The 26,139-nt window shown below is 36.4% G+C and overlaps 1 protein-coding gene across 1 annotated transcript; it reads right to left on the reverse strand.

The window, feature by feature from the left end:
* Window positions 1–10,827: 10,827 nt before the first annotated feature.
* LOC131077087 (serine carboxypeptidase-like 45) lies at window positions 10,828–14,924 on the reverse strand. Its single transcript, XM_058014506.2, has 10 exons — window positions 14,623–14,924; window positions 14,152–14,253; window positions 13,901–13,996; window positions 13,696–13,788; window positions 13,501–13,580; window positions 12,406–12,687; window positions 12,173–12,321; window positions 11,788–11,880; window positions 11,429–11,546; window positions 10,828–11,345 (listed from the first exon to the last, which is right to left on the reverse strand). Exons 1-10 carry the CDS (start codon window positions 14,885–14,887, stop codon window positions 11,196–11,198), a joined length of 1,428 nt encoding a protein of 475 aa, XP_057870489.2. The 5' UTR covers window positions 14,888–14,924; the 3' UTR covers window positions 10,828–11,195.
* Between the last annotated feature and the right edge of the window lie 11,215 nt (window positions 14,925–26,139).

Below are 26,139 nucleotides of genomic sequence, written 5' to 3' on the forward strand. Positions count from 1 at the left end.
ACAATAAACTGTCACTGTACCTTGTTTTATTCCAATATCCGAACACAGTCTCTTAAGCCAAATGGCCTCTTTACAAGCATGAGTAGCTGCCATATACTCTACTTCAGTAGTGGATAAAGCAACCACAGCCTGTCGCTTACTCATCCAACTAATTGCACCACCAAACAAAGTAAACACATAAGCACTGGTGGATCTTCTGCTATCAATATCACCTGCCCAATCTGAATCCACATAACCATGGATATCAAGGGAAGTCATGTCTCCAACTGAATTACCATGATAACACAAAGAATACTCTGAAGTACCCTTCAAATATCTGAAGACTCTTTTGACTGCATCCCAATGAACTCTACCAGGATTAGATATATATCTAGAAAGTACTCCCACTGCTTGGGCAATATCTGGTCTAGTATAGACCATAGCATACATCAAGCTTCCAACCACACTCTGGTAAGGCACTCTGCTCATGTCTTCCATCTCCAATGGAGATGTAGGACAATCTGAAACAGATAGTTTTGTTCCAACTGTAAAAGGAACACTCAATGGTCTACAATTCTGCATGTTGAACCTCTGTAACACTGAATTCACATACTTACTCTGGCCTAGCCATAGCTTTCTATTCACCCTATCTCTTCTAATTTCCATCCCAAGAATGTGCTTTGCTGCACCAAGATCTTTCATTTCAAATTTAGCAGCGAGCTGAGACTTCAGTTCTGAAATCATACCTTTCCCTTTACCAATTAATAACATATCATCAACATACAATGCAATGAATAAGAAATGATCACCATTAGATTTATAATAAACACAGTGATCTGATTTAGAACGTTCAAATCCCAAACTCAACACATATGTATCAAATTTCTGGTACCACATCCTAGGACTTTGTTTGAGGCCATACAAAGATTTCTTCAACTTACAGACCAAATTACTTTTGCCTTTCACCACATAGTGCTCCGGCTATGTCATATAAATATCTTCTTCCAAATCACCATGAAGGAAAGCAGTTTTCACATCCATTTGCTCAACCTCTAAATCATAAGCAGTAGCAATAGAAAGCAAAAATCTAATGGACGTCATTTTTGCAACAGGAGAAAATATCTCACCGTAATCAACACCCTCAACCTGAGAGTAGCCTTTTGCAACCAACCTTGCTTTATACTTCTCAATGCTTCCATCTGAACCAATCTTTTTCTTGAACACCCATTTACAACCAATAGGTTTTCGTCCTTTAGGCAATGGTACAAGATCCCATGTATCATTCTTTTTCAAAGCTGCCATTTCTTCCTCCATAGCAATCTTCTAGGATTCTGCATCATTCATACCTAATGCCTCTTCTACAGATTTCGGTTCATCCACACTAGTATTCAGAGCAAAAACACATCTCCAATCATTAGGTGAATACCTTTCAGGTGGTTGTCTATGTCTTGTAGACCTTCGAACAAGCTGAGTTGGAGGTTCTTCCTCCTCTTCTGAAGATTCAGAGCTAGACGAGCTCTCCTCAACTTCTTGCCTATCTAGGGGTCTCGATTCAACTCTTTCAGGTGTAGAAGGAAGTTGAATCACATCTTCTTTTTTAGTCTATTATGGCTGCAATGTAACAGAAGGAGACTTAATTTCTCTAAAAATAACACTTCTACTATGAATTACCTTTTGTGCAACAGGGTCCCAAAGCTTGTATCCTTTCACACCATAACTATACCCGATGAAGATACATTTCACAGCCTTGTTCTCCAACTTTGTTCGCTTCTCCTTTGGCACATGTGCATATGCCTCACAACCAAAAACTCTAAGATGTCTCAATGAAGGCTTGTGACCTGACCATGCTTCCATAGGCGTTTTATCAACAAGAGCTGATGTAAGAGACATGTTAATCAGATAGCAAGCAGTGGCAACAGCTTCAGCCCAAAACTTTTGTTCGAGACCAGCACCACTCAACATACTCCTAGCCTTCTCCATCAGTGTCCTGTTCATTCTTTCTGCAACTCCATTCTGCTGTGGAGAATACGGAGTTGTCTTCTGTCTGTTAATTCCACAGTCTTTACAGAATCTATCAAAATCATTAGAGCAAAACTCACCGCCATTATCAGTTCTCAAACATTTTATTTTCTTTCCAATTTGCAACTCAACCATTGCTTTAAATTCTTTAAAATGACTAAAAACTTCAGATTTACTCTTTAGAAAATAAACCCATGTCCTTCTACTAAAATCATCAATAAATGAAACATAATATGTGGATTTTCCAATCGAAGAGACATCTACTGGACCAAACACATCAGAATGGATAAGATCCAAAACACCACAAGTTTTATGAGAACTCGAGTAAAACTGAACGCGGTTTTGTTTTCCATAAATGCAATGCTCACAGAAATCAAAGTTAAGGTTATAGTCATTCAAACCTTCAACAAGGTTTTTATTTTTCAAGGTCCTTAGACCCTTTTCTCCAATGTGGCCAAGTCTCTAGTGCCATAACATAGTCTTCTCTGCAGACAACTTTGCTTCAGACGAAAGAGCACCCTTAGGTACCCAAAAACCATTTCCATCTGCTGAAGGTGAAACCTTCAAATCTTCCAGTGAAGTATTCGCAGATTTACTTTTTACAGAAGTGCTATTACACTCAACAGTGTATGCTTCAAGCTTATACAAAGTGCCAAACCTGACACCTCTAGCAACTACCATAGCACCCTTAATCATCTTACATCCTGCTTCAGAAAAGACTACCTGCACACCTGCATCTATCAGTTTGCTCACAGATAACAAGTTTCGTTTTAATCCAGGGATATGCAACACACCATTAATCCTTTTTATTCTACCATCAGAAAACTTGATTCTAACTTTACCTCGACCAACAATGTCTAGATGTGAATCATCACCCAAGTACACCTTACCTCCATTAAATCCTTCATATTCAGAAAACCAACCTCTATTGGAAGTCATATGAAAAGATGCACCTGAGTCAATTAGCCAGGCATCATTACCTGCATGAGTCGCCAAAGCCGCAATAAACGCATCGCCATCTTCCTTGTCAGACTCAGAATCAGAATCGAACTTTTTCTTTTTCTTCTTCTTCTTTTCTTCTTTGCAGTCCTTACGGATGTGACCCGGTTTACCGCAGTTCCAGCAAATGACTTTGGACTTTCCAGGAGATTTCGATCTCCCTTTGGATTTGGACTTGTCGCGCTTCTCATTCTTCTTGCCTTTCTCCTTAGGTCTTCCACGAATGGTTAGGGCTTCCTTTGAACTGATGGATACCTTCCTTCGCATCTCTTCACCGAGTAGGGCACCCACCACGTCTTCAAATTTCAAAACAACAGAAGTACTACCGATAGCCATAACAAGAGAATCCCACGAATCAGGCAAAGAACAAAGCAAGATCTGACATTTCTCCTCCTCGTCCATCTTAACACCGACGGATACTAATTGAGCCACCAACATATTGAATGCTTCCAGGTGGTCTGCAATTCGTCCACCCTCTTCCATCTTCAAGGAATACAATTTTTTTCTTAAGAAAATTTGATTTAATAAAGATTTCACTTGATACATCTCACCAAGCTTAGTCCATAGCTTCTTTGCAGAGTTCTCTTCATGGACATTGATTAGAACAGAGTCTGCCAGGCACAGTCTGATTAGACCCTTGGCTTTTCGGTCCATAACATCATACTGAGCTGCCGCAGTAGGATCTGAGGGCCTTTGGACATTCGCATCAACAGCATCCCAAAGATCTCGATCTATTAGCAGATCTTCCATCTTCAGCTTCCACATCTCAAAATTACTTCCATTAAATTTCTCCACCTCTATTCTCCCTGACGAACTCACCATCTGAATATTCCTGCAACAAGATCAAAAAGTGTCTTCTGCACAAGCTCCCACTCAAATCTGGATTAGTTCAAAAAACCCAACTGCCCACAATTGAAACCAAAGGTGATCAGGCTCTGATACCACTTGTAAGGAAGTTAAGTAGCGGAAACAACTTCCTACACTAACCTTGAGAGGAGGGTAATGCAAAACTTTTTCAGATCGTTACAACAGTTACAGAAAATAGAAATAGATATAATAGCATTCATACCACAACACAGTGATTTACGTGGGGAAAACCCTTTCGGGAGAAAAACCCCACACTCCAAAAGCAGCTCAATATTTTATTCAGCAATCAAAAACAAATTACAACATACTTGCAGAGCAAGCTCTTCGCAGGAGTACCATTAATCAGAGATTCAGAGGCAACTCAATAGCCATAAGACTCTTACACACAACCTCTATCTCACACACCTCATAAATAGGAGATACAATACAAGAAACCGTCAAACGGTATTACAAAACCATGGGCTAAAACCACCCAATAAGGTGTAGCCGACCTTATCTCCCTTCTATGACATGTTAAAGCACATATCAACATGTTTCGCTCCCTTTTACAGCTCATTTATGTATCCGATACAAATTGTTTTTCCTATTTCAGGAGTACAAACTTCCAGAGGCCATAACTTGAGAACCGGGTGTCCGATTGACGAACCGTTTGAAGCGCCGGAAAGCTCGCGAAGTGCTCTATCACCTCGTAACCCGCTGCGCCGGTTACGGCCACTTTTCAGGGCATTTCGGAGCCTCTAAAGCCCCCAAAATTAAGTTTAAACATTTTATCGCACCCCTCCAAGACGAAAACTTTAATATCTTCAAAACTAGCTGTGACCTTGCAACGCAAATTTACCAGAATGCTTATCTAGCCAACCAGAAGCTTCAGGGAGAGTTTCGCACCATTTCGTGCACAAATGAAAACTTACTATAAATAGTAACCTCGCATAAATGCAAGGTTGAGACACCATTTTTCCCAACATATCTTTACTCTCATATCACTGAGCAAAGTGGTTTAGGGATGACAAATGCAAGAACGAGGGATGCTTTTGTTGATTTTAAGATGAAATGCATCCTAAATTATACATGATCATATAAATGCAATAAACTAGTTATAAGATGATAAGATTAGTAACAAGACTATCCTAGCATGCTATATTAGTCTATGATTTAAACTAAATGATAAGGAAAATACTCTAAACATGCATATTTAGATTAATTCCTATTGAAAAGAGATGCTAAATGATGAGCACAAATGATATATTTAAAGTTTGGATGGATTTTAGTATAAGTGTGATGCTAAAGACTTGGATCTATGAAAATGGAGGCATGAGAGCTCTATTTATAGCAAAAATAGGGCAATGGATGGTCAAGATTGAAAGAGTTAATCAAGGGCTAAGTTTGAAAGTTGTGAATCCATGTTTGCAATTGGCACCAATGAAATGGTGACAAATGTCAACATAAGACTGGGTTGAGAAGAGAGGTAGGAAGCATTAAATGCTTGAGAAGACCTCATGGTTACCCTAGGGGTTAAGGGTTAAGGTTAAGTTAGGGTTATCCATTGGATAAAGCTTTTACCCAAAGGATAAACTCTTGTGCAAAGGTTAAAGAGATAACTATGGTCAAAGCAATAAATGCTTGATGAGACCCTTGGGTTACATGGAGGTTGAGTTTAGGGAAATTCTTTAACCATGCTAGAGGGTTGAGTTAACCATTAATGGTTATGAAGACTTTGGGGACAAATTTGTAAGAGTCCTTCCAAATTTGGGGGTATTCAACAACTTGTTGAATGGATAAAGGCTTTAATGTTTTTAGAAGACTTTACTCCAAATTTGAGAAGTGACCTCCTCAAATTTAGGGAAAGGGGATAATGAATGGGTTTGGGTTAATTGATTAGGATTAGATGGATTCTAGAAGAAATTAGGAAGAGGGTTAGGATGCAAGTGGGAGATGTAAGATTTTGCAAGTGGATGAAGGGATAATAGGCTTTAATTGAATAAAATGAATTAAATTCAATTTTGGTTGTAATTTGGGGAAATCAAATAAATTAGATTTATTCAATTTAGGGTAGACTATTTAATTAAATTTGAAATTAATTAAAAGTGGATACAAGGGATTTAATTGAATTAAATGATTTATTCTATTAAATGGGTATAGTGAATTTAATTTAAATAAATTGAGTAATTTACTTAATTTAAATAGAGGAATGCGGGTTATTCAATTAAGTTGGATTTAATTAAATAGAGAAATGAACACAAAATATTCCTTTAGGAATATGGTCATTTTTATACGTCTACAGTATCCTTTCAATCTTTCATTGGTGTAACTGTTATTGCATATGGCTTATTGTGTTCATTGAGTTAATGATGGATCATTGGATTAATCGTAATTGTGGAATTTAACTTTTGGATTTATCCTTCGTTGGTAACCCTTAAGAAATTCTAGTGTAAGTCTTTCGCTTCTATTATTATTGTGCTAACATTGTTATTATTGCACTTAAGATGATTTATACTTCTAAAAAAAAAAAAATCACCCTTGTTGTGGGTTTTCCTTTGGGGTTCCTGGTGGGGCATTACGGAGACTCATAACAATATTCTAACTCATCCAACCAAGATAATCTAACCAGACATGTTGAACCATAACACAATTGAATATACCAAACACAAACCAACATAACTCACTTGCGGAACAGAAACACCACTAGAGAAATAAACTAAAATACTACACAAACCAAATAAACCTATCCACCAAACCACAACACAATATTCAAAATATCTAAAGGCCACCAAGCACTTTTCAAACAAGTTTGACAGATGCCCATACTATCAAAGAATGGTAATAGTAAACTTCTACAATCCACAAACCAGGAATCCAGTCAATGTAACATCTATAGAGCATAATCTTTACCATCTAGAGGAATGCAAAGCATTCTACCAATGGGACATTAAATAGTGTTTCCGGCATACATTAAATCCTCTTTCCCGCATATTGAACTTGCCACAACTGTAACTTTCCAGAGATACTTCACCAACACAAATGCATCAAACTCAACGACAATACTAAACACTAGACGAAGAAACCTACAATGGTATAGAATCATATTTGGACCAGACTCAATTCAACCCACCAAGTTTGGCATTAGTTACAACCTAACTCAGATTTCCAATACCCTCTTCCATGGATTCAAATTACAAGGTGCTTCAATTAGGAATGTTATAAGAAAAAATAAAGTGCAAGGGCTAGGAAAAATCAAAGATGAATGGCTTGTCCCCCACCTCTAGAATAAAAGAAATATTTGCAATCATTAGATCAATTGTTGAATCAATGACACTTGCGCAAAAGACTAGCTGTCAAGCTCAATAGGTCAAGTACAAAGATACATTGGAGTTGGAGAATAATCATTAGCTACTAATAAGGATTACCTCACTAAAGGATGATGAATATGGAAAGTTCATGGCTTCCATGAACAATATGTAAAGGGTGAATATCCTATCAAAATTTAATTTTTAATTTTTATTTTTGGTTGAATCTATGTTGAATGGATAAGTTGTCTTGTAATTTACCCAACCGCAAATTTCCACCACACGTCACATACCACTGTGATATACCGACGCTCTCTTACAACACAACACCTGAGGGCAAATACCTGAGGGAAGTACCAAGTATACCTGAGGGCAAAGTACCTGAGGGAAATTACTGAGGGAAGTACTCGAGGGCAAAGTGCCCGAGGGAAGTATACTCGAGGGCAAAATACCTGAAGGAAGTACTCGAGGGGAGTACTTGAGGGCAATTATCGAGGGAAGTACCCGAGACCCGAGGGAAATTACTAAGGGAAGTACCTGAGACCCAAGGGCAATTACCGAGGGAAGTACTCAAAGGCAAATGCTCGAGGGAAGCACTCAAGGGCCAAGTACCTTCAACACCTTCGGTCCTCAATCAATGACACTCACACCCTTCGGCTCTGGACGTAAGTTCCACTCATATAGAAAAGTAGGCCACACACTTCCAAACACTCCATACGACAATGTTACTTCCACTGAGGGATCAAATCGTAGATAATTCCTTCGTCAATAAGATTATTGTAGATACAGAAATAAATTATTAACACTGAGTATACACCAACAACATTGAATGGGCAAGAACCAGATATTTGTAATTATATTCCACATGGTAGAGATAGATCCGACAATGAAGTACAGAGTGAAATATCAGAAATGATATCTCCAATGGCAGACTACGGTGGTTGCTAACCACCAAAACTGCGATTACAGAATAGGGAGGGTCTTGCACCTCTAGAACTACAACATAACGGAACTCCAACTGGAATTTGCAAATACAAAGAAAAAATCAAATTCACCATCATACCTATAACTATGCCAAACTCGGCCTTATAAATGGGCTCCGGGAAGTTTCCCGAAGGGTTACAAATGGCCAACACCAAAAGTTTATTATTTTATTAATTTGGGCCCCTTTATTTAGTAATTAAATTAATCAATTAAATAAATCCTTATGATACTATTTAAAATTTAGGACCACTTAATTAAGTCACTTTATTAAAATTGGGGACATTACATGTCTAGTTTAATTCCTTTTATAAGTGAAAGGACCCTTTAGAGTTGCTATAATAGTAATGAATCCTTCACCTACTATAGGTATTGAATTCCATCTTTAAACTCCACTGGATGCCTCACTCTATTACTAGTGATCATTATGGGTAAGTCTAGTAGGATTTATTTAAGTTGCAAAGCACTATCTTGAATATGAGTTTAACTTATAATCTTCAAATTGATGGTCAAATTAAAATATTTAATAAGTACCTTGAACCTTTGCTTTATTTTGTATCCAAGCAATAAGACAATGAGGTCAAGAGTTACCTTTGGCCAAGTGGTGGTATGATACCACTTATCATAGTGATTCCAAAATGAACCACTATTAGGCTATGTATCGATATGCCCCCATCATCCTTGTGTACTTATGTTTCTTATTCTTTCAAGGTTGTAACAATTGATAATAAGCTAGCAAAATGTGAGGACATCTCTTACTCCTTAATGTCAATCTCGCATTAGCCCATAATCACATGAAATAGCTAGTGGATCAACATCAAATAGAGCATGATTTTGATTAGTGCTTGGGTTTTATGTATTCATCGCCACAAACAACTTTTATTAAATGAATAATGAGATCATAAGTTGGATCACAAATTTCAAAATCCTCATTAGGTGCTCCAAACATTGGTGGAGTAAAATGAAAATCGTCAATCCCACTTTCTTCTAAGATATAATCAATTCTTCATGTCTCATCTCTTGGGACTCTTGCTCAAATTCCAATAGAGCTCCCTGAATTAGGTGAGGGGTCCATATTTTTAGTATTTGAAGTTATTATGAAAAAATACACCAAGCACTTTTATAATCATGAGTTCTTAGTCTAATAGAAGGGTTTACACCTTGAAGAGTTCACATGTTGTGAATCAACAAACATCCCATCCAAATTTCCTCATCTTATAATTTTAATAACAAATATTTTTGAAGAGGGAGTCAATGTCATATTAACCCTATTTTATTATGAGGTACTTAGTACTGGTGGAGTGAATATGCTTTGTAAGTCACACTCACACAATATTAAGTAAAGATAGAGGCATATGTTTTGTAAGCCATCTTATTGTTATTTAGAATAAAGAATTTTTGGACATGCAAGGGATATTTAGAATAAAGAATTTTTGGACATGCAAGGGATAGTAATTATTGTCTTTAGCAAGACTCTATATATTATAATTACTTACCAAATATAAGGTTTATTGGATATTTTTAATTAGAATGTATGTTCCATTGGGAGGTTGCCCCCTCAAAGATAATAAAAATATTTTGGTTCTTTCATTTTTGTATCTATGTTTAATTTATTTTGTATTATAGGTTCATTACATCAAAACTTTGAACTATCGAGCCATAATGATTAGTTTTAAAACTAAGAAAGTACATCCAATTGAATAAGCTTGGGGCTTGTTCTCTAATAAGAAGATAAAAAAGAAGCATCTTAAAATAAATTTCCAAGGAATCTTTGGTGAAATAAAAGTTACAAGGGAACACTTGAAAGAAACCCTTCAACTTAAATGAAATGAAAAAATGTATTATATTTAAAATTTATTTGTTTCACAATCTTTTAAATGTGAATAACAATTTAAATTTAATAAAAAGGTCTTTAATTGAAAAATGATCATTACAAGATCATCAATAGTGGTTTGCATGAATGATCCACTTAACATTCATTACATCTAAATGATACTCACAATATACTCTAATCTATTAATTATTTAATTTTTAAATAAAAAATAAAAAATATTACCTATAAATTATTAATCTTATAGCAGCATTTACAAGTTTACCCGACAAAACTGTGGTGGGTTTCTCTCAAGCACACTGTGAATCAATATCAGATTAAATTATGAGATCTCTGGATAAATTATATTTCTAAACTGTTTACATTTTCACAGTTTAACATAATTTCATGTATATAGATATGATCCATCATATTGATTTAACAGATTTCTTTACCCAAAAACATTATCAGTCATTCTGTAAGCTGTGAAACCCTCATGTCTACTATCATATAACAATTTCAATTTCACTAGAACCCTTGGGAAGTTGCTAGCATTTACAAGTTCACTCAACAAACCTGTGGTGGGTTTCTCTCAAGCACATTGTGAATCAATATCGGTTTAAATTGTGAGATCTCTGGATAAATTATATTTCTAAACTGTTTACATTTTCACAGTTTAACATAATTTCATGTATATGGATATGATCCATCATATTGATTTAACAGATTTCTCTACCCAAAACATTATCAGTCATTATCAGTCATTCTCGTAAACTGTGAAACCCTCATGTCTACTATCATATAACAATTTCAATTCCACTAGAACCCTCGAGAAGTTGAAGATAAAAAAATGTTTTCCTTTTTAAATCGTATTACTACATAGGGGAATTCAGATATTGATACTTACAGTGGAAGGATTACGCGTCGCCTGCCCCTCTACATTATTTTGTGTCTTATGTACCTCCCTACTCACACTATTTTGTGTCTAAGCAAAACAGATATCTAAAGTCACAAGGCATTCCTGATGAAATAGAAGATAAAAGAGAATAGTTGAGGAGAGCTCTGCACTCTTTTTCAATTGTCTTTTCCATTATCTTTTAATTGTGACAATAACAACTTGAACTTAACAAGAAAGTCCTTAATTGTCAAATCTACCTCTAAAGCAATACACAAAACTTACTAATGGTGCCCAAAAAAGATCATATTTATCTCATACTTCTTTTAATGTCATGCTCTTTCTGGTATGAAACAAAAGCTTAGAATTTGGAGGGCAGAGGTTGGCCAGAGAGGAAGGCCTTCAACAAGACGAGGGATCTCTCTGGCTGAGAGAAGGGAACTTCATGAGCTGCTCCTCTCACCGTTGCAAATGACAGAATGTTGCTGTATACCTGTGTCCATCCTGCCACCTGCAAAATCCCAGCATGTTAACCAGGTTGATTTGAAATGATATACACTGAAAGATAATTGCCTTCTTTTAGCAGAGATATACCTGCTTCCCTTCAAACCAGACACTGTAAGGAACCGTTGTGTTCAGCTGCATATCTGAAGCAAGATTGGTTATCAATGTCCTTGTTCCTGTTAGAGGAATCACTGAATCCTGATCTCCACTGTATATATACCCCACACAAAAATGTCTTAAAATCCAATATAACTAATTAGAAAGCATAGTGTGTAAACAATAGAAATCAAAGAAGGTTGAAAGTAACTAGTATTTGTTATTGGAGACTTCAGATTTTTCAATGTTATGATAGCCACACAAAAATGTTTAAATCCCCAATATTTAGAAATCAAGAAGGTTGAAACTAAATAGTCTGCATGTTTTTCAATCAATAAGGATGAGAATATTACCTATAAATTAAAACTCTTATACCAGCATTTACAAGTTTACCCAGCAAATCTGTGGTGGGTATCTCTAGATTGAGATGGTCGTATTTAAGCACGCTGTGAATCAAAATCAGGTTAAATTGTGAGAGCTCCGGATAAATTAGATTTCTAAACAGTTTATATTTTCTCAGTTTAACATAATTTCATGTAGATGGATTCTGGATATGATCTGTCGTATAACAGAATTTTCTACCCAAAAATATTATCAGTCATTCTCATAAACTGTGAAGCCCTCATGTCTACTACAATTGTGTAACAATTTCAATCCCACTAGACCCCTCGAGATGTTACAAGATTAAAAAATGTTTTTTTAAATCATAATACTACAAACAGGAAAATTTAGATTTACTTGCTGCATATCTTCCAGGTGCTGATGCCTCCAGTAAGGCGCGCATGCAATGCCTTCTGTACTTCCGGCCTATTCAGATATGTTATAGCTTCGTCTTGAACACAAACGTCTACCTCTACTCTTTCGGTTTCTATTCTGACCCTGTTCTTCTGCTACCAAATGGTTCATTAATTTAATGTAACTGTGGTGATTGCATATAGCTTTACATGAAATTAATGAAAGCTTCAAGGCACCTGAGCTCTGAGCAATTTGGATTGCATGAGAAGAGAGGAAATGCAGACGTCGAGAGTCACATCGTGGCCGTTGATGTTTTGGCTAAGTTCCTTGTCGACGATTGCGTAGATCTGCTTACAAGTGTTGGAAACTCTGCCTCTGTAAAATTCATCTGTATAGCGAGCGACGGTGCAGCCTGTAATCATCATTTTGTATGTGGGGTCAGATATGAGACCGTGTGACCAGTAGTATTCCGCTCTTGCATTCACATCTGTGTAGAAATCCAGTAGTGGGTTGCCTATCTGCACATTTTCCCATCACAACGCTAACTTATAGTGATCATAGCAGATAGGAATGGCTACTTTCTAACAAAGTCAAGGCTTGCTAGCTTTAGTAAAAATGGTGACATTTTGATTTTTCTTGTGGAGGCATTCAATGAAGTGCTGATTCTGCTCTTTTGGTATCCGTGAAAATCATTTTAACAGCTGATTCAGATTAGAAGTAAAACTCTGCTTTTTGCGTTTGCTTTGATTAACTAGGTACTGGTTCGTTTATCTTGTTGGAAAAGTTTTAAAAGCCTGCTTTGTATTCAACATCATAATAACATTTGGGTTAGCGTGGAAAAACCTGATTAGATACAGGATATTGAATCATCAATGCCATAGCTAGAGGATATTCATGGCGATCGCACAAGTGGGTGGTTAGTGGTAGATCAGCCTACCTGATTGAGTGAGAGGAGTTGTATCTTCCTGGGCCCCTGCCTTAATTTAGTACGATGTCTTGACAACGTGGGAAAAATAAGGTGCTTCAGATGCCATCAATACAGATATCCGATTAAAGCACCTTAGGATCTAAGGCTCAGGCCAGAATTGATGGATCCAGAAGTCTGTCTCTATATTGGAAGTTCGAATTTTTCATATACTAGTTATGGTAAGCGAACAATCCAAATTTCTTCATAGTACCAAAGAGAAAAAGTATGAACACAATCAAAATACATGATCTTTAATGACCCCTTGGGAAAAAGAATACTAATAAATTTGGTTTCTCCATCTTGCTGACCCTACTTAACCTCTTTTAGAACATTAACCTTTCATTCAACATAGAATAATACTTACAGCTACGCCCTTCAAATTGAAGACCTTCTGTTTTCTGTTGGCCCTGACAATAAGATCTGCCAACTGAGGAATATAGTGCCCTGTTTCAAAAAAACAGAGGCAATAAAAACTAAAAGCAGTATCTACAGAAAATATTCTGCAATATCAGATGTGGAATTTATTAAGATGAACCTAAGTTCCAGTCACAAACTGCACCTGCATAGCTTTCCCCTGTCAAATAAAGCTCTCTGGTTTTGAACTCGGGAAACTTTTTAAACCAGCCCCGAAGAAATTTCAGGTTATCATTTGCTGCAAATCAAGCAAAACATAAGAAACATGACAAGTAAAAATATGATGGAAAGGTCATCGTATTGTTCCTGTATCTGAGCATAAATACAGATTACAAATGAGTGCTGGTTACCTGTTAGAGTGTCATTCACACCCATATAGTAAGTTGGATCACTAGAATAAGAAAATCCAACTCCTGCAGGACTCTCCAAATACAGAACGTTTGCTTCTGCATAGGCCAAATTTTACCATTCGCCTCAGCCATTAATGAGACATACAAAACTAGTTTGCATATTAAACATATGGCCAACTCAAGGCAATAAATTCTCAAAAATGTGTTTCTAGATCTTATGATAGAATGATCTGATTAGTAACCCAGTATACCTTTGTTCCAACTATAGCCATTTCTGACCAATTTGTCTCCCTTCGGTTGAAATGGGCCATTCTCAGTAAGTGCACCAACACCGAATGATGAACAACCTGGCCCTGTCATTTTTCAAGTTGTAGATCCAAATAGTGATGGTAACAGAATGAAATTATTCAAAATAAGCAAAGAAGTGCATAAGGAAAATATCAAACTTTTCCTATATTCAGGGACCAAATCTAGGAAAACTTCAAAGCCTTTCAGAAATCGCTGAAGGAAGACCATCAAGTAATGCAATCAAGTCTCATGTTATTGCTTTCAATCTCCAAATTAAAGGAATCCTGTTCTAATTTTCTAAATAGTTCTCAACCTTGAAACTTTATATTTCCTAGCAATCCAAAGTCATCCTTATTTGGATGGACAAGACAAGATCTACCTGATTCTTCCCAGATTACAAGCAATTTAAAGAGTTTAGATAGCCATTCACTAACCTCCATTGAGCCAAAGAACCAAAGGCTTCAAATCCGGTTCTGTCTCTGCTTCAACAAAGTAATAGAACAGAGCCCTGTCACTTCTCTTGTCTACTGTGACATATCCTGCGTATTGTTTGAAGTGCACAGGTGGTTGTCCTGGAAGACTATTGACCACATCACTTTCAGGAGCTGACAACACTTTTATGAAGAGTAATGCTAAGATGGATACTGTGACTCTTAATTCACAGGTCTGCCCACGAGGAATATGCATGGTAGAGGACATGGTGAATGGTTTTCTTCTTTCTCCTTTCACACTGTTTAGTTACTGCATGAATAAGACTCCATTGAGTGAATGAATTGGACCCCATTATGTATCACTCCAAAAACAATGAAATTGGAGTATTATATTAGTTTAAATGATTTCACTTCGAAGGTAGCATGATTTTATCTGGTCAAAGCTCCTTATTCCAGTCTTCAAATCGACAACTTGTAAAATAAAATAGCAGCATTGTTTGAGCTCTGACAAATAGATAAGTGAGCAAGGGGTTTGGTTGTACGCAAATCTGAATTTCCTTTTTAATCTAGCCATTTCTAATTTTTCATTTTCTAATCCTTTCCATCTTTGGGGTCTTAAAAGATTTTCTATTCAATGTGACATTAAGTTTTATTTGCCCTCTTTCTAATCTCTGCAATCTAGGCAATCTAACTGAGAAGCTGTCGAATCCCACATTTAGGTCTTTGGGCAATTAAAAAAGAATAAACTATAATAGTCAATGTTATTGGAATTAATGAGGCACTGTCTGCATATGGGCCTGCTATGTGGGCATTTTTTCGGGAGAAAAAGGAGACCTGACTGCAAGTAGTGAAACAAACAAATAAAGTATCGAATTGTCTATGCAGTCAGAGAATGCATCCTGGCATTTACTAAAAAAAAATTGTACACCACTGATAGAATTTTTGTATTGGTTGAGTGTTCAAGATTAGTATAATGTAGATTTGGGATGCTGGGATGAAAGTAGCAGATTTAGTGAGAATTCGGGGCAGATTTTGTACCAAATTTTAGGAGCAGAAAAAGGGATGATAATCTCCTTGGAAGCAAGTTCAAGAAAAGAGCAAGGGTTTCTTCTAAGGTTTTTTGGAACTTTCTTTTCATGGCAGATTTAAGTTTCAAAGTCTCTCATGTCAGTTTTGTACTGAATAGGTAGCTAGCTCCCCAATACAATGTTAAACTACAAGTTTGTAGCACAACTATAAAGGTTTTGTTTGTGTTTGTTTCTTATTTATGATGACTTAAAAACATGACTATGGTGACAACCATTTACTTGATTGAACTCATATTTGACATTTTTCTTTGGTTATGAGTGTTGAAGGAAAATCCGAGTTAATATTTTAAAATATTTTAGTGATTCAAATTATTAATATATTTACGAGTAATAAATTAAAATAGTTTGTTTGGGACAATATTAGCATTAATCTTGTAGTATGGTCTTTGTTGATAATAAATAGGTCAATATGTATTCAGCAAAACATTGTGAATCTGGTCCTATTAGTTTATCTTACACCCTCAATATGGGTTAATTGACATTGGATAAACTAATTTTCATTTTGTCCTCTTCCTTAACCAATACCCTTATTCATTTGACTTGTAAATTTTTACCTATATGATGCAATGAGATATGTTATAATTTGTTGAGCAACTCATTTGAGGAAAGGGAAACTCATTTAAAAAACAGATGTACTAATTATAAAATGATAATACTTCTTGCCATTGGGTATTTAGCAAAATTGTTTCCTTGCTTGAATGGATGTAGTTTGAATGGAGTAAGTTGTTATGCATAATTATAGTTTAGGATAATAGTTTTATTACTTCTTGTTGTCATGTATTTTAAAGTGACTAAGCTTACCTTATATTGAATTTGTTAGAAGTATAATTTCCATGTGCAGATTGATTCTAGTAATGTTAGTAATAAGTGGCATGTCATGGGGCAACAATAGAACTTGACCCTAAATTGGAAGTCATGATTGATGATTTACAAGTGTTCAACTTCTAGAAGACAAATTCTATCTAATCCCATTATTATGGAACCTTGATTTATTTCTAACAATATCGACATACTAAGTGACCTTAGGCCATGGCATTCATTTGAAAGCATAACATTACTCTTGTAGTGTCGTAAATTGTACACCCTTAATTGGGTGATACAATTTCACGCTTAGGTTAGCACCTGCCTTAGTGTGTTTGCATCTTGCATTTCAAATTCCCTTTAAGCATTTAATTGGTTAGTTTAATTGAATCTAAAGTCTTCTTTTATCACTCTACACATCATAAAATTTGGCCCTTAACCCTAAGTGTGCCCCTTTTATTTTATTTCTTCAATTAATTAATTCATCAAAAACCCTAATTATGTCCTATTTCGATCTTCAAAGCACGATTTTGCATATTTAGATGCCTTAAATCTCTACATCCTTCTAGAATTCACTTTAGAATCACAATATCTTGCTTCCCCGAAAATTTGAGAAAAAGTTGGTCGGGCCAAAGAGGTTGCCTCTTGGTCTCGACACTTTCTCCCCGAATTTTGAGAGCATGATTTGGCAGTATTTTCATGTTTGAATCTAGGAGATTGGGAAATTATATTGATTCTAGGTCATCCTATGACCCAAAACAAAGTTAGGGTTTCATACATATAGCCTTTTCTTTCCTCATTTGAGGGATCCAATCTCTAGCAATTGAAGGAGCCTCTTATGAAGTGAAAGTACATGTTATGTGAAGTCTACATCCACAAATCAAGGATCTATCAAGTCTCTATCAATCATATACAACATCAATTGGGATCTTTGAAGACATTGAAGAATAATTGGAGATCATTGATTGTTGATTGGTTTGTACCTCTCCCTTAGAGTTTGGTATGGTTTCATATTATTTTTAGGTCTTTGTGTGAGCTTCATAATGTTCATTTTCAGATTTGCACTCATGCTTTAGATCTATTATTGCATTTGTAATTTGAAACATTTACATTTACAATCATTTAGGGTTTACTCTCCAAAGTGTACAGTAGAACTCTATATCTACTTGCTTATTCATTTAGGATCTTGCATACACACAAGATTCTTGCACACACATTTTTCAATACATTATTGGCTATCTATGGAGGTGGAAATCACCAAAAAAAGGGGTTTGACTAAGGCAAAACCCTATATAGCCACCTAGACACCATTTTTCAAGTTGTAGGTGCAGGTACAGGAATTGAGTGCATGCACGAATTTTGGGACCGACGGAACACACAGGTGTAGACATAGCCTTAGAAGAAAATCCCAGTATTTCAGGGACCAAGGCGTAGCCTCTTGGTCCAGGACCAAGGTGTGACGCCCTGTTCCTCCCTATTTTGCAATGTTTTTTGGCAGTTCCACATTTCTGCCCCTCAAAGTCTCAAATCCAAAAGTTCACCTCTCTATTTCATCAGGGACCATGGCGCCACACCCTAGTCCTACATAGTTAACACCAAAATTCAATGACAGGTGCACCTCTGAATTCATTTTCCAGTTCTGCATTCGGTTTCTCAGTTTTAGTTCAACAAGATTCTGCATTTTTAGTTTATGTCTGCTTCCTTATTCATCTCCTAGCATAGTTGATTGTCACATTGCATTTTTGCACATCTCCTCTTCATAACAACAAAGGAATAGAAACCCTAAAGATATTCCTTTACTCTCTCTTGCAAGAAGAAGTCAAAGTGAATCATCTCCTTAGGCTCTTTCGTATTCCAATGTGTGCATGAGAGTGGGATTAGGTCTTAACCACTTCATTCCATTTTCATAAATCACATTTTTGGTGAACCTGATGTGAACCCAACCTTCTTAGATTTGCATTTCTTACTTGATTTAATTATTTCATCTTTATTTTCATTCAAAAACATAAAAATTCAAAAAAAAAAAAATACATTGTATGCATTGTGTGTTTTAAGTTTTGTATGCACTTTTCATTTCAAAAATGTCGGATCTTTATTTGCAAGAATTTCATTCATATGATAATACATTTGATTGTGAGTTTAGTAAGGAAGAACTTGATGAATCTCTTGATGAGTTTTTATACCCTAAGCCTTCTAAACCTACATTTTGCCAAAAACTAATCAATCTTGTTACTATGTCATTTCGTAGTGATGATAAAGATAAGTCGAACGGTTCTTCTCATGAATGCATTCCTATCACATCATCCTCTAGATCTAGTAACATAATGATTGACAACAATATTTTTTATGGTGATTTCTCCCCTTTTGAGTCCAAACACAAACCATTCAATAGATATGACCATTCTAAGTTTGATGATGCTCCTAATGATTTCATGTCTACTCCAACCTCTTCAAACAAAGACCTAACATCCAAAAGATTAATCAACATGATAAATGTGAATGAACATAACTTTCAAACAGCTCCTAATAAACCTCTTTTTGTAGTTCAAGGTGTTGGTCCTTCTCCAATATCACAACCTCTTAACAAGCCTCTCTTTATGATTGAAGGTGGTTATGGCAATGATCCCTTTTGCATTCCTAATAAACCCATTATTATCGTGCAAGGAGGATATCCCACTAAGAGTCCTTATGAGTATGCTAAGAAAATAACTAGAGAGAGTTATAATTTGGTTGCGCATACCTATAACACAAGAGACAATAGGCAACCCAATCCTCCTCTAGTTGTTCCAACTTCCCTTCCTAATAATCAACATATTCTTCCTCAAGCACCTCATATTTCACAAACTCTTGGTAGGGAGTATGATTTTATTGAACAACTTAAAGCTACTCCTGGAAAGATCTTCCTTTTGGATCTAATTCAAACTTCTTCCACATATCATGGAATGTTAAAAGATGCTTTAAAGACCTTGGATGTCCCACCCGCAGTGACATCTAATAATATGGTTTCTTTGATTAACTTCATGACCACACCTAAATCTCAAATTGTGTTCACCCAAGATGAGTTACCTCCTCATGAAGTTCAACACCAATATGATCCTCTTATGATTGTGGTTCTTATCAATGGTAATGCTATAAGACGAACCCTTGTGGATAATGGCTTTGGCCTTAACGTTTGTAGTGTTAACTTACTACATAAGATTAATATGGATATTTCTCTCATTAAAACTGATTCTCTTACTATTTGTGGCTTTGATAATGCAGCTAGGTCTTCGCTAGGTATTATAACCTTACCTATTAAGGTAGGACCTATTATCTTACCCACACCTATTCATGTCATGCCCGATAATTTGAATTATTATTTGTTGTTAGGAAGACCCTAGATTCATAATATGCAAGTCGTTCCTTCCACTTTGCATAGGCAAGTTAAGTTCATTTATAACAACAAGATGTACACTTTATTTGCCGATACCAATCTTCAAGCTTTTTTGCAAACAACTTCATCTAAGTCCTCCTCAACTAGTTCTTCCCCAACCATTTCTGATGCTTCCTCTAACATTCCTTCTTCCTCAAATACTCCTTCGCCCTCTAGTGAATCCAAGGCTCCTAAAGAGGATTCTACCCAATCTGAATATTTTCCTAAAGATATATTTTCTTCTGAAGGGGTACTTTGAAATGATGATCAGGGATCTCTAGATTTCAATCCTAATTTTGTGGGAGAATATAGGGTCTCTTTGAAAGAGTCCAAGATTGATAAGGAGAAAGATAAGTATGAACCTAAAAAGCAAACCACTTTGTCCAAACCATTGAGTAACAACTTTGTGGCTACTTCCACTTCTACACCTTCACTTATTTCTACTTCAATAGGTTTTGATATTCAAACCTATGAGAACCCGCCCTCCATTGCGGAAATGGATAACCTTTATGGTCCTGCCTTCCATATCTTAGCTAAGAGTGGATATAATGGAAATGGTTGTGGTGCTCAAGAACAAGGGATAAAAGTTCTTTTAGAGAACAATATTCATGAAACATCTTTTAGACTTGGATACAATCCCTTCAAACCCATCAAAGCCTCTGAGAGATCATCTATTAGCGTTAATGTCATTTTCTCTTCTTCCAAGTCTCTGTCACTAAAGCATCCTAATTATATAGATTTTGATTCTAGTGTCTTGGCTTTGGATGTCTTTTCTACAGATTAGTCCTTGGTTGAGTTTCTAGGAGCTTATGATAGCCTTCCTCGTTACCACCATAATCGCGGATTTCCCTATTGTTTGAATGTGGAAGCATACTTTGGGAAAGATACTGAACTGATCAAGGGTGATGATGAGAAAATCAAGGAGTTCCTTCAACCAATGGACATCCCTCAACAAAGGCATCTTCTTATAAGCGATAGTATTGATGTTAAGATGGATCCTAGTAATGAAGAAAAGATCATAAAGATTGGGAAGTGCTTAACTGATGAAGAACAAAAGGAATATTCTAAGTTACTACATGGATTTCCTGAGATCTTTGCTTGGATATACTCTGATATGCCCGGCATTGATCCTAAAATTTTTACTCACAACATTATCTTAATCCCTCATGCCAAACCTGTGAAGTAGAAAATTAGAAAGATGAATCCTAAAATAGCTCTGCTTGTCAAAGATGAAATTGAAAAACTATTAGATGCGGGATTCATTTGCCCTATTGATTATTCCCCTTGGATCTCAAACATTGTTGTTGTGACCAAACATGATAACAAGATTAGGATGTGTACTGATTTTTGAGACCTTAATAAGGCTTCTTTGAAAGATGATTTTCTACTTCCAAACATTGATATGATAGTAGATTATACTGCTTGTCATGCTTTGTTATCTTTTATGGATGGTTTCTCAGGATATAATAATTTTTCATTAATCCTCAAGCTCAATTCAAAATTGTTTTCACCACCCCTTGGGAAATGTTTTGTTGGGTTATGATGCCTTTTGGATTGAAAAACGCAGGCACTACCTATCAATATTCTATGACTCTCATATTTCATGATTATATGCATAAAATCTTAGAAGACTACATTGATGACATCTTAGATAAATCTATACTTCCTCAAGACCATGTTAAGATCCTTCGTAAAGTCTTTGAAAGAATTTGTAAATACAACATGCGCTTGAATCCCTGAAAATATGTTTTTGGTGTGGGTAGTGGAAAACTACTAGGGTTCATAGTCTCTCATCGTGGTATTGAGATAGATACAAAGAAAATAGATGCTATAGTCCATATGCCACCTCCTAGGAATATTTCCCAATTGAGAAGTTTGCAAGGAAAGATACAAGCTATTCGTAGGTTTGTTTCACAACTCATGGATCGAACTTTCCCTTTCACTCAACTTCTTAAGAAAAACACCACTTTTCAATGGAATAAGGATTGTCACCAAGCCTTTGAGGATTTGAAATATTATTTCGCTAATCCTCCTATTGTGCAACCTGTTGCTCCTAATAAACCTTTTCTTCTATACATGGCTTCTTCTTCATATGCTCTCACAACTTTATTGGTGCAACATAATAGTAAAGGTAAAGAATGCCTATTACATAAGTCATACTTTACTCGATTATGAGGTCTGGTATATTGCACAATAGAAAGGAAGTGCCTTGCTCTTGTCTTTGCAACTCAGAAGTTAAGACACTACCTTTTGAATGTTGAGGTTCATGTAATCATCAAATATGATCCCTTGAAACATCTATTTTCTAAGACAGACCTTTTAGGGCGCTTAGCGAAATGGGTTATGATGTTGACTGAATTTGACCTTAAATTTGTCTCTCAAATGGCAATCAAAGGGAAAGCGTTTACCGATCATTTAGCCGATGCTCCTTTTCTTTTCACATTTCCTAATCAAGAATCCTTTCCTGACAAATTTTTTCTCCCTCTTGATGCTGACAAAACATGGGAGTTGTATTTTGATGGTTCTAGGTGTCATATAGGCTTGGGGGCAGGTGTTATTCTAGTATCTCCTAACGGAAAACATATTCCCTTATCTTATCATCTCAATTTCTTATGTACCAACAACATTGTTGAGTATGAGGCCCTTATAGTCGGTCTTAAAGTGGCTTTAGCTTTGAACGTTAAGCATATACATATCTATGGGGATTCTCAATTAATTATTAGACAAGTAACGTGGGTTTATCATGCCAAGCAAGATAAATTATCACAATATCGATACCTAGCCATATCCTTGTTAGAAAAGTTCACCTCCTACACCATGGAGCCTATCCCTCGAAAGGATAATTGACATGTTGATGCAATGGCATGTGTCACTTCTCTTGTATCCTTAAGAGGAACCTATGGGTAGACCTTAACTTTGTCATTCACAACCTCTCTTCCACGGCTATTACTAACAATTATAGTGATGTGGCTTATTGCTATGCTATAGACTCTAATGAGTGGTACTCACATATCTCAAGATACTTGATCGTTGGTACTTTTCCAGATTCTACAAGTAAAATGCTAGAGCTACAATTCCTAAATTAGTTGCAAGATACATTATCCTTTCTAATGTTCTTTATAGAAGAGGCTATAATGGTCTTCTCCTTTGTTGTCTTAACAAAACTAAGATCTTGATTGAATTTGAGGAGGCACATTCAAGTTCTTGCATGGGGCATTTTGGGGACAAATCCTTAGTTCAAAGGTTGCTCCGAATGGGATACTATTGGCAAACCATGGAAAAAGATTCCTTTGCATTTGTTAAAAAGTGTGATCAATGTCAACAACATAACAATTTGATCCATGCTCCTGCGCAAGAACTTAGGTCACAAGTGACCTCTTGGCCCTTTTCCTTATGGGGTTTGGATCTTATTGGAAAATTTTCCCTTCCTTCATCCCAAGGACATACTTTCATTATAACTGCTATAGATTATTTCACAAAGTGGGTATAAGAAGTTCCTCTTCGGACCACTACAGCTGAAGTAATCTACCGCTGAAGTAATCTATCAATTTCTCCTCGACAACATCATTTCTCGATTTGGTATACCTTCCACTTTGGTCTCTAATAATGGGACTTCATTCAAGAACAAAGATGTGAAGGAGTTCCTTGATAAATATCACATTCATCATCACTTTTCCATGCCTTATTATCCTCAATATAATGGTCAAGTTGAATCTTGTAATAAAATTATTGAGCAAATTATTCGTAAGACTTTAAACGAGTGTGGCAAGGACTGGCATACTCAGTTGACTTATGCCCTTTGGGCCTATCGAACAAGTTTGTGCATAGCTACATGTACTACTCCCTATAATCGTGTTTATGGTGTTGACGTTATTATACCTTTTGAGTTAGAGATTCCTTCACTAAGAGTCTCTCTTAAGGGTATAATCGATGATGACTCTTATCGGGAACAACATCTTCAACAACTTGAAATTCTTGATGAACAATGCATAAACGCTATTGAGCATATCCAAGCATATCATAAACCCTTATAGCAAAGTTACAACGAAAAGGTTGTTCAACATTCCTTCTCAGTAGACAATCTTGTGCTTTATGAGAATCAACGAAATATGAATACCTTACTAGAAGAAAGAGGAAAGTTAAGTCCAAACTAGCTTGGACCATACATCATTACTGAGGTCTATGAGTCAGGAGCTTACAAAATAGAAGATGTAGAAGGTACGCCTCTCAAGGAACCTGTTGGGTCTCAAATCAACAGATTGGATAGATTCTAAGGGAATGCCAATTCCTACGATCAAACCCTCCAATTTGACTTGGCCAACTTTAGAGTGAACCTATTTGGTTTCTAACTCTCTCACTTTAGGCTCTGCAGGACCTAAGTGGGTGTACCTATTCACTAGTGGCTTCCGGTGACTAGTGCTTTTTATAGCAGATTGGTTGTCTTAATCTAACTCACTCCTACTTCAGAATGGCAAAGGTTCTTAAGGTAGGTGACTTCTAGACTAATTTAAGATTGTTGTTGTGGAAGCTATTCGATGTTTAAAACCAACAGGTGTGTACACTATTCTGGATTAATTCTACCTATCCTACTTAATTGATCCTAATTGTCTTGGTACAAGATTTGAATTGATATGGTGATGAATTATGTCTATAGATGACCAATGCCTTCTTTTCTATTTGGGCTACAGAGTCTTTATATTTTCTATAGGACTTACAGTGTAAACTTATGAGACAGTTTTTAAACCCCCTTTTAGGGAATCTATCAGTTACTTACTTCTTATGAGTTCTATCTTGATGCTTATATGGTAAACTGCTTGAATGAATTTAACCCTAACTTAAAGGGACCATCCAAGGAAGAGTTACAGGGAACAATTATAGTCGCAAGTAAACCCTTTTGATTCAAGTCTACAATATGGAACACAAAAATTTGCTAAAAGAACACAAGCAACCTTATCTCCTGTTGATAATATCACAAGCAACAGCCTACAGAAAAGTGCAGTAATCCACAGTACATTTGCAAAAGAGAACAACTAATTATATTATATATCCTTCAAAATGGTACAATGGTGAGCCTGAGGCTACAATGTATCTAAATTCTGTATTTTTTAATATTCTATACTTCTCTCCTATCGTCTCTTTTCCCCTTCTGGTTGCAAAAACTCCCTCATTTATATGAGAGTATACAACTTTACCAAAAGGTGCGACTATTCAATCATGTAACTACTAATTAGTGTTTTGTTAACAAACTGGAGGATAAGCGAATTTCAACATTTGTCATTTCTGATCCACACACTCAAACTTCGGCTCAAAGGATGTCTGATAGCTTTTGCAATTACCGATGGATGCACTTATGGTAGCCTTTTTTGTATGCTCTTCATGTCGAGTTCTTTGATGGTCAATCGACAAGACTTTTCTAATAACTCAACTCCTTGGCGTCGTCTGTTCGGTCAGCATTAGCTGCTAAAGTTTCTTCTCCATCGGCATAACTGCATCTGATGAAACCTCCTCGCTTCGTCATTAGGTGACACTTTCTTATTGGGCTTCGAGATAGCTAGAAACTGTTGCTTCTGATGCTCCGATATGACTCTGATGGAAACCCGACCTCCTTCGCTTTGTAACTCTTATCGGGTTAACTTATCCCGAAGGATTCTGTCATTGCTCCTTATCTCCATCGGGTCTCGGGGTAGCATATCTCACCTCTTCCCGACGTCCCGATGACCCTCAGACTTCAGTGTCTTCAAGTCGGCTTTGTCGGCATAAGTTACACCGATATCATTTGGATACTTCAATCCTTATCGGGGGTCGGCATAGCTGCTTACAAGTTTTCCCAAAGTCCCGATACCTTATCTTCCTTTCCATCGGGCTTCGGTATAACATCTCTAGGCATTCTCCGATATCCTGATAACATTATGTTGACTTCCGATTCTTGAGCCTACAAGTCGCCTCCATCGGTATAAGTTATACCGATGTCTTCTTAAGTATCCCCAATGCCCATCGGGCCTCGAGATAACATTTTTTGACTTCTCCCGCTGTCCCGATGATATTACACTTCATCGCTTCAATATGCTCCATATCGGCTTAAGTAGTGCCGATGTATCCACTTTGTGACTTCCTCTATGCCATTGGGTATCGGTTTGACTATCTCAGCATTATCCCAATACGCATTTCTGCTGCCTTCGGCTTCCACTTCGCTCTCGGATATCGGTCTGACATTTTTTC

Source organism: Cryptomeria japonica, chromosome 9 (genome assembly GCF_030272615.1).
Source record: "Cryptomeria japonica chromosome 9, Sugi_1.0, whole genome shotgun sequence".
NCBI lineage: Eukaryota > Viridiplantae > Streptophyta > Pinopsida > Cupressales > Cupressaceae > Cryptomeria > Cryptomeria japonica.

Coding starts and splice junctions, on each gene's coding strand:
- LOC131077087 (XM_058014506.2), bottom strand. CDS start 14,887: ATGTCCTCTACCATGCATATTCCTCGTGGGCAGACCTGTGAATTAAGA. Junction 11,547..11,787: donor ATAAGAGTTTTAATTTATAG/GTAATATTCTCA, acceptor GTATATATACAG/TGGAGATCAGGATTCAGTGA. Junction 11,346..11,428: donor TCTGGTTTGAAGGGAAGCAG/GTATATCTCTGC, acceptor GGGATTTTGCAG/GTGGCAGGATGGACACAGGT.